Source organism: Mizuhopecten yessoensis, unplaced genomic scaffold, assembly GCF_002113885.1.
Source record: "Mizuhopecten yessoensis strain PY_sf001 unplaced genomic scaffold, ASM211388v2 scaffold3855, whole genome shotgun sequence".
NCBI classification, from domain to species: domain Eukaryota; kingdom Metazoa; phylum Mollusca; class Bivalvia; order Pectinida; family Pectinidae; genus Mizuhopecten; species Mizuhopecten yessoensis.
In genome coordinates, this window is record NW_018405253.1 from 18,542 (window position 1) to 28,562 (window position 10,021).

Genomic DNA, 10,021 nt, shown 5'->3' on the forward strand with positions numbered 1-10,021 from the left:
GCAGATTATATATATATTCAATTGATCTTTTCTGAAAAAGTATATGTTTAGATCAAGTATAACTTCACTTCATACTACAAAGTGACAGAAATGTATCCATATATATCTGGAGTATAGATCTTCACTGAAGTTTTCGACACACCCTCAACATGGAAATGATTGTCAGCTGAAAAATACAAAACAGCTAGTAATGCTGATTAATGAAAAAAAAAGACAATTCTTGACCACATTATATATTCTTACTACAATTTGCAGTATAAGTTTTATTCACACTCCTTTCTAAGCACCCTTACAAGTACATACAAAAGCCACCGCACAACATAAAATCTTCCACGATTTTCAACAATGCAACACTCCAGTTTCATTCGGCGTGTCCTTTTACATCCCTCCAAAACACTTCCAAAGAATTAGCACTTCACTTTACAACACACCATATCAAATCACTTACAAGTTGTTTCTTCCAAAAAATGTTCGTTTTTTGTACTCCACACGTCTTCCAAATTCTTTCACCAACTTGCGGCCCTTAGTTGTTCAGTTCACCACACATACTACCTGATAAAAGTACTGGTCTTCCTCCATCAAATCAGATGAATATCCGCGTCTCTGGAGTCCATGATTATTTGTCTTTTGTCCATGCTGGGCTTGTAAATGTTTGAAGTGTATAAGCTGACATCAACACAGATAACCAGAAAGAAAAGAAAGTATATGCAAAGTGTGGCATAGTGTTTGGTAAAATGATGACACATCCATCCTAATGCCTATCATTTCTGCTACTTCCTTATATACCAGTCCCACATACTAACTAATCTAGGCTAGTGTGCCATCCATTTCTCATAAACAAAGTGGCTATGTTTTAAAAGGAAATAATCTTATGTCAAGACATAAGTTTTCTGGAATACACAAGTATAGTTTAATACAAGTATTAATGACTTTTTATTTAACAAAATATTCCGTAAAATAATTCAATTTCATTTTTGTAATTATATGTTCAAGTTATTGCATTTCATCAATATTTAAATGAATTAACAAATTTATGAGAAAAAAATATTTCTTGAATTTGATAGGTTACAAAATATGTTCCGTGTAAACTTCTTCGGGGGAAGAATATTTACACAATTATAGGTAAATTTTTGTAAATGAATATTTTTTTCTTAAATAAAATACGCTCAGAATACAGACAAACACTTTTCTTTATGCATTTAAACTAAAAGCTACAATAGTAGTTCCCTCTAAGTAAGCCTCTCAAACTACAGAATGGCCTCTAAAACTACAACTGCAGTATAACAAAATTCTTAACAATCTGACTTGTTCAAACAAAGTCAATTTTGTGACAGCCTGGTTTAGAAGAGTAATGGTAAAATGGAGACTACTTGGGATATAGCATAAGCTAAAAATCAAAAAAACCTTAATAAGCAGGAAATATTTCACCTTTGCAGAAAATGGATGTTCAAATTTTCTTAAGGATTGAGTGTTTATTTTTCAACATTAGAGAGGATCACCTGATTTGACTGTAATGTAGTTATCACTAATTTGACATGCATGATTTTTAAATGTAAAATTTAAAAATTAAAGTAAAACTGAAAGTATTTACAATTTCATCCAAAGCAAAATTTCAATTTTGATGCTACACAATTTCATATTTGGATATTAAAGGAAATTCATAATTCAAAAAGAAACTGTTTCATCAACTTCTGAGAATTTATATACCACCAGTAAAAAGATAAAAAAAACACCACTTTTTATGACTTATTGACTGTCTGTGGAGTTTTGAGACTATGTGTAACTTGATTGTGCTGTAAAGAACTACTCCAATTCCAATTTTTGAACCACTTATTTAAGTAATGTGAAACAAGTCTCAATTCATGCACAGTATCATTACAATATTCTCAAAACTCTCACAAGGACAATCATTGACACCCATACGGACCTCCGGCTATTTGCATGTTGTCAATACAATGACGAAATTTGTATTCTTGTAAATTGTTAGCTAGTGGCAAATAACCTTTATAAACTATTTGTGGTATACAACCATTCCGAGTACAGTCCTAATGATCTGAGCTAAATATATATCTCATTAAAACATTTCTTCTTTCTGATGTATACGAGAAATGGAAGGGACAATGGCCAGGCTATAACTAATTCCATCCACTCCGTTGTCCTTGAGTTTGTTGTCCCCCACCCCAGTTTGCATACCCACCGGTGGTATTGTTTGCCTCATTGGAACCCCAGCCTCCCCCAAAAAACCCACTACCACTGTTTGTTTGTCGTGTGCTATCAAAGCCCTGATTAGTAGCTTGGGTGTAGTTTTCCCCAACCTGTTGCTGGGGAGGTGGCATTTGTCCTTGACTTAAGACTGCTTGTGCTGCTGCTAACATGAGGTTCATACCAATGCTGTTTGCTAGATTTGGGTCGGGCGTAGGTTGATTTCCCCCGATAGTGCTGATTGGTTTCCCCCCCGTGTTTCCCCAGTTAGCCTGGTGGCCCTGGTTCCAGCCCTTGGGCCCCCCACCTCCTCGGTTATAATTTCCCTTCCCATCAAATTTGTCCCCACTATTTTTGGGTGCTGCTGTTGTGACATGAACACTAGTTGATTTGATTATGTGGTCTTCTCCGCATAAACTCCTTGCAATGGCAGGGTCAGCAAAGGTGACAAAGGCAAATGCCCGAAATGGCTTTGGAATGAACACATCAATAACTTCGCCAAACTTGCTGAAGTAAGTGTGAAGGTCATCAGCTGTGATATCTTCTGTACAACGTGCTACAAACACCTTTCTGCTTACAAACTGTTGGGCCCCTTCCTACAATATGAAAAAACGAAACAGAAATATTAACAATTTTTCCTATAAACCTTGACATGATTATGTCAATAAATGCCAATTGGTAGAATTTATGTAAGACTCCTATGATCATGAGACATGATGATCTTACGTAAACTCATGCACCCCTAAAATCTTATAATGGACTATTCCACCCTTTGAATCGGAAGAATTCAAATGTGTCTTTGGGTGTGAATGAGTTAAAGATCTTAGGAGAAATGCTCCAGAAACACATTTCCCTTGATTTGAGTCCCAAATTCAGGTTGATAAGATCAAGTTTTGGTTCTCAACACGATGTCCTTTAGTTGCTGTGATCTCAATACAATTTTGGTACTCAATATTCTTGCTTTATTATATCTACCCACAGTTTAAGGGAAATGCTTTAATAGTAATCCTTGCAATATATTTTGGATAGTAAAAAAACATCCAACTGAGAAACAAAATCTACTGCAATCTACCATTTTTTTTATTATTATCTAGATATTTCTTTTTAAAACCAATTTGAGAATACATTTTATGCTACTGATCTGAAAAATAGTCATTAGTTATATATAAATCTATTACTGTGCAATATACAGTAAGAGGTGAGAAGGGAGCAAACTCTGACACTACTACATTACAGTTATATAGACAGTTACTTACCTTGCACAGAACCCTGACACTCCTACATTACAATTATATAGACAGTTACTTACCTTGTACAGAACCCTGACACTCCTACATTAGTTATATGACAGTTACTTCCCTTGTACAGAACCCCGACACTCCTACATTACAGTTATATAGACAGTTACTTCCCTTGTACAGAACCCTGACACTCCTACATTACAGTTATATAGACAGCTGCTTACCTTGTACAGAACCCTGACACTCCTACATTAGATATATGACAGTTACTTACCTTGTACAGAACCCAGACACTCCTACATTACAGTTATATAGTCAGTTATTTACCTTGTACAGAACCCTGACACTCCTACATGACAGTTATAGTCAGTAACTACCCTTGTACAGAACCCAGACACTCCTACATTACAGTTATATAGTCAGAAACTTACCTTGTACAGAACCCTGACACTCCTACATGACAGTTATAGTCAGTAACTACCCTTGTACAGAACCCAGACACTCCTACATTACAGTTATATAGTCAGTTACTTACCTTGTACAGAACACTGACACTCCTACATTAGTTATATGACAGTTACTTCCCTTGTACAGAACCCCGACACTCCTACATTACAGTTATATAGACAGTTACTTACCTTGTACAGAACCCTGACACTCCTACATTAGTTATATGACAGTTACTTACCTTGTACAGAACCCCGACACTCCTACATTACAGTTATATAGACAGTTACTAACCTTGTACAGAACCCTGACACTCCTACATAACAGTTATATAGTCAGTTACTAACCTTGTACAGAACCCTGACACTCCTACATTAGTTATATAGACAGTTACTTACCTTGTACAGAACCCTGACACTCCTACATTACAGTTATATAGTCAGTTACTTACCTTGTACAGAACCCTGACACTGCTACATTACAGTTATAAAGACAGTTACTAACCTTGTACAGAACCCTGACACTCCTACATTACAGTTATATAGACAGTTATTAACCTTCTACAGAACCCTGACACTCCTACATTACAGTTATATAGACAGTTACTTACCTTGTGCAGAATCCTGGCACTCCTACATTACAGTTATATAGTCAGTTATTTACCTTGTACAGAACCCTGACACTCCTACATTACAGTTATATAGACAGTTACTAACCTTGTACATAACCCTGGCACTCCTACATTACAGTTATATAGACAGTTACTAACCTTGTACAGAACCCTGACACTCCTACATTACAGCTATAGTCAGTAACTAACCTTGTACATAACCCTGGCACTCCTACATTACAGTTATATAGACAGTTACTTACCTTGTACAGAACCCTGACACTCCTACATTACAGTTATATAGTCAGTTACCAACCTGATACAGAACCCTGACACTCCTACATTACAGTTATATAGTCAGTTACCAACCTGGTACAGAACCCTGACACTCCTACATTACAGTTATATAGACAGCTACTAACCTTGTAAAGCACCCTGACACTCCTACATTACAGTTATATAGTCAGTAACTAACCTTGTACAGAACCCTGACACTCCTACATTACAGTTATATAGTCAGTTACCAACCTGGTACAGAATCCTGACACTCCTACATTACAGTTATATAGTCAGTTACTAACCTTGTACAGAACCCTGACACTCCTACATAACAGTTATATAGACAGTTACTAACCTTGTAAAGCACCCTGACACTCCTACGTTACAGTTATATAAGTCAGAAACTTGATAGGAATAAAGATTTTGCTGGTTTTTACTGCTGGACTTTTATGATATGTTATACGTACGTTTGAGTTTGGGATTGTTACATCACACCTCCTGCCATCTATATGATGTCGATCTGCCAAACACTTTACTTGGGAGTCATACTCGGCAAATCGGATAAACCCAAAGCCTTTGGAATACTGTGTTTTGGGGTCTCGCTTCACCTGTAGCATAAAAGTGTGACCAATCAAGACATTAATAAAGAAAGAACAAAAAATTAAAGAGGGATCTTTGCATCCACCATTTACAAGATCTTTATTAGTTCCGTTTACATTAAGTTCAATATTTTTTTTACCTGTTGGATAAACAATCTTGCCAACAGTAAATGCAACTTATGATAACTTTGTACTGAAACTCCATATGACTGGTTTGGCCAGTGTCCTTTCAATGTTTGCTTGTCCTCTGGTCTATTTACTTAAATAGTATGAAAATTGAACATGATGATACTTTTCATAGGGTAACCCAAATGTAAATTTTAAGAAAAATGTGAGAAGTAGTTTTACAGAAATAGCAGCAACATGAACTGTAGAAAAACCAATATAGATGTTTGGTGGCTATCTTGTTTTTCTGAGCAGTCTCAAAATGAATTGTACACAATGAAGGACCAAGGGCAACCTACTTGTATAAAATTTGAGAAAGATCTGTGAATTAATTCTTGAAAAGTAGCAATAGAAAACTTAAACTGTCAAAATATAAATGGCTACCTGACAACCATCTGATTTTACTGATCTCAAAATGAAAGTCACAACTAGAGACTTAGAGAAATCTTCAAATGAAATTGAGATAGATCTATCAAGTACTTCTTGAGAACTAAAATTGTTTAAGAAGGACAATCATCAAGAATAAATCTCTGACGAAGGGTGATTCAAGCATAAATATTCCATCGTCTCATGATAGTGGGCTAAAAATACTGTTAAGATATTTCAATTATCAATTAAACAGTCTCAACAGAATCAATCTTAAGTTTGGAAAGTTCTAATGAATCATTTACTTTATATGTGCATTAAAATTAAATACAGGTTTTGGCCAGTGATTTCTCATTTACTTTATATGTGCATTAAAATTAAATACAGGTCTTGGCCAGTGATTTCTCATTTACTTTATATGTGCATTAAATACAGGTCTTGGCCAGTACTTTCTCTGAAACTTTAACTTTGGGACAGTAAATTAATCATTCCAAGGCTACCCAAGGAGATCTCTGTGCTTGGAAAAATGTTCCATTAGTTGCTTTTCTATGGCAGTTCCAGACCTAACATTATCAGATTACCAAGAATACTCTAAAACCTTATCTGAAGGAATAAGGCTAGTACAAGTATATACAACATACCTGAACTAGAAGGAGATCTCCGTATTTGGAAAAATATTCTCTTAGCTCCTTTTCATTCGTTTTCCATGGTAGACCTAATACTATCAGGTCACTACATCGTTGTTTTTCTATACATTTTGTCTTGGCAATAGCATTTTCAATAACTTCTTCCCCTTTCCTTTTGTTATCTGAAAGACAGAAATCAAATAAGATTATACACTGTGTACATCAGGTTCAGTCACAATACTCATGCATAACAGACATTTAACTATTATCAAAATTGAAACAGACTGGCGTTTGAATTCAATTTTTTATTTCACGATATATAACAGGTCCAGTACACTGCCGATTGAGCTATATAGCTGTCAAGACCTATAATAGCTCTATTGACATATCTGAAATAGGTCTTTTGAGTTATTTTCATGTGATTTTCTTTTTAAAGGAAAACGTAACAAAGTCGCTATTAAAAGAAGATAGTATCATAAGGTTGATTACAAAAGACATTAAATATAAGTATTCTTTTTAAAAAATAATGATGTAAAAAAATCGGAAATTTTACATATATAAAAAATAAATATAAATATCCAACTGTATGCTTTTTGTAATCAACATTACCATAACCCTTATTGTTTTATGCGACTTTGCTATAAATATAATGAAAATTGAAATCTGAGAAAATATAGCTAATACAGGTATATATCTCAATCGGCAGAGTGTACTGGACCTGTATAAAAAAGCAATTATTCAAATCAACTAAGCTTTAAATATTTATATTTAAAATTTAGGGTTCTATTAAAACTTCTTGTGTTTTTTACCACAGCACACTTCTATTATTCAAGATAGTTTTAATGTTTGTTTTATCGAAGTAGAGACAATATTTAAACACAACTGGTAACCCAGATTTACCTAGCTTCACTTAATACTTACTGGTTGTGTTACAACAATCTTTTCATAATACCTAGCTTCATGTTACTTCAACTATCGAAAAAGCACATGAACACGTCTGAATTATTACCAAAAACTCAGACAAAAAAGGGGGGTCTTTCTGAAATATATTCACATATATTTAGTACGACAAGCATGAGTACAAAATTATTTTTCATTATCATGTAAAGTTTCTAGGCAATTTCACCAAATATACCACTGATAAGTAATCTGTTGGTTTGTCACTTTCAAGTGAAACGTACGATAGCTAGGTGATTCTATTTGTTGAAAACATGTGTATCAGTATGTTTTTCCCTGAGAATGGAATTTCACTGTATTAAAGCTATTGGTGTAGATAACAGTGGTATGTTTTGTCAAAATACAATATAATTATATAAGAATTCAATGTTTTTGTGCATTAATTTGTGTCATTTGATACTAAAAAAGGTGACCTCTTTTTTGCAACTTTTCCTACAAAGCAATTTATATGTTTCCATTCATGTCTTTCGCAGTAAAACTGAATATTTGCTCCCATAAACAGTAAAATTTTCATTGGAGAAAATATCCCATTATTCAAAATTCTCTTTAAATTATTTTTTGAAGGGGTGAGGATAGTAAGAGAGTCCTCTATAGGCTTTAAAAGAATTTTTCTCCATGCACACTTAGCACTCATACCAAAACACGCCCAAATATGTTCCATGTAGGGATGGAAAGATTCATTATCTCTGCAACTCTGTCAACAACAACGTCAACAAGGAGCATTTCATATCTTTACAGAACAGTAGGTTATCTCAATTGTTTGGCATGTAGGAGGTCTTGTCATATGATTGAAATTAAGAGAAAACTTTAAGATTGTAAATGCAGGTACCGGTAAATAAATAATTGTTCCAACTATTGTAAATAAAGTATGTGGACATACTTTGGTATAAAAGAAAACACCAAGTTAGATTACGGAATCAATTTGATTTGCAATTTTTTTAAGAGATCCTGAACATGTTGAGGCCATTCCAAAAATCTCCGCCCGTCTGAAACGCAGAGAGTAATTACTAATTAGCTGCTTCTGATTATTGAGTGATGAATTTAACACATTTAGTGCCGAGAAACTTTGTTACTTAGACAAGAATTTTCAGTAAATCTTATAAAAAGTATTTTCTGTATTTTTGGATAAAGATGCTGACATTGTAAATATGGAAATACATCTACAACATTCATGTCATTTGGGGTTTAAGATATATTTAGGCCTATTTTTACATACTACTTTATCCATTCGTCCTTAATGCCTGTGTTGTGTAACATATATTGTCATATTTTGTGCTTATTTCCAACTGCAAAAACACCTTTTATCATAAGTACCGAGTCATCTCCTGCACACGGTAGTACCGAAATATATGTGCCCCCATAGCGTTACTGGTTCACGTGCTCATCTGTAGTGTAGGCCTATAGCACATGTGTCATACGTGTCACATTCGGCTGTTTACTAAAACGCTACAAAGCTATTACTAACTTAAAACATATTAACACATTTATACCTTTAGGAAAAACAACAACAAATACGTAATGTCCCCATGCCCCGTCTGGAGGGTGAAGTTTGCCATCAGATAATCGTATCCCCCGGAAGTTGCCGCTGACTGGGTTTCTATATTTCATCCCACATGCTCCCGGGAACTGGGCAGCAAGCGTGGACAGAAGTAACGTTATGTCATCCTCGCTGGGAATTTCTATCGGTTCCTCTCCTTCTTCTTCCGCTACCTGTATGTATTGTCCGGACATTTTCACTTAAAGTAAATTGGAAATTACATACGAAATGTTGACCCAACAAGAAAGCGTGCAAGATGGCGGCGGAACAACATTGCACATAGCGCCATCTATATCCTAGCGAAGGGAAGTAACTCTAACCTTTAGGAGTGTGTCTAGTCACGGACTTGGATAGCACATTAAAGTTTGGTGCATGGAACCGAAGTGTTGTCCGTGACCGTTTACATCTTACAATGCACTTATTAATACTTACGGTAGCAACCGAACTATATACTCAATATGTCAAATATTTTGAGCATGATGAGATTTTAATATTCTTTGTGGAATTTTCTGAAATCAGAAAGTGGTAAATAGCCCAGTTCAGCCATATTCCAAGGAATACTTTTATTAGAACCACGGACTTAGATCTAATTCCGTGTTAGAACTTACCGCAAGCATTTGAGTTTAGACAAAAGAAAAATGTCCACTTCGGAGACGTAGTCTGGCCAAGTTCAAGAGGGACATCAAAACTCACCTCTTCATCACGTCTGCATTTTAGAATCTTTGCAAAGACGTTATGTAAATACCACCTTTTTATTTGTTCAATTATGTGCACTTTACTTGCTTAAATGTATAAAAGTGATTGTAAGCCTTTGTTTTTTTGTTTTTACAATTATAACCATTACTATTATCCATATGTTGTAAAGCGCTTTAGAGTAATTAACAAATTATATAGGGCGCTATATAAATGTTGTATATTATTATTATTCAGTATTATTATTATTAGTAGTACTGATCCATAAGATAAAATCTATCCTAGCCTGTATATTGGAA

General features: G+C 34.7%; 1 protein-coding gene across 1 annotated transcript; it reads right to left on the reverse strand.

Moving 5' to 3' along the window:
* Positions 1-225: 225 nt before the first annotated feature.
* Positions 226-9,322, reverse strand: LOC110448170 (TAR DNA-binding protein 43-like). The gene is made up of 4 exons (XM_021494269.1): positions 8,983-9,322; positions 6,551-6,717; positions 5,247-5,387; positions 226-2,798 (listed from the first exon to the last, which is right to left on the reverse strand). The coding sequence occupies exons 1-4, from the start codon at positions 9,221-9,223 to the stop codon at positions 2,136-2,138; spliced, it is 1,212 nt and encodes a 403-aa protein (XP_021349944.1). The 5' UTR covers positions 9,224-9,322; the 3' UTR covers positions 226-2,135.
* Positions 9,323-10,021: the final 699 nt, after the last annotated feature.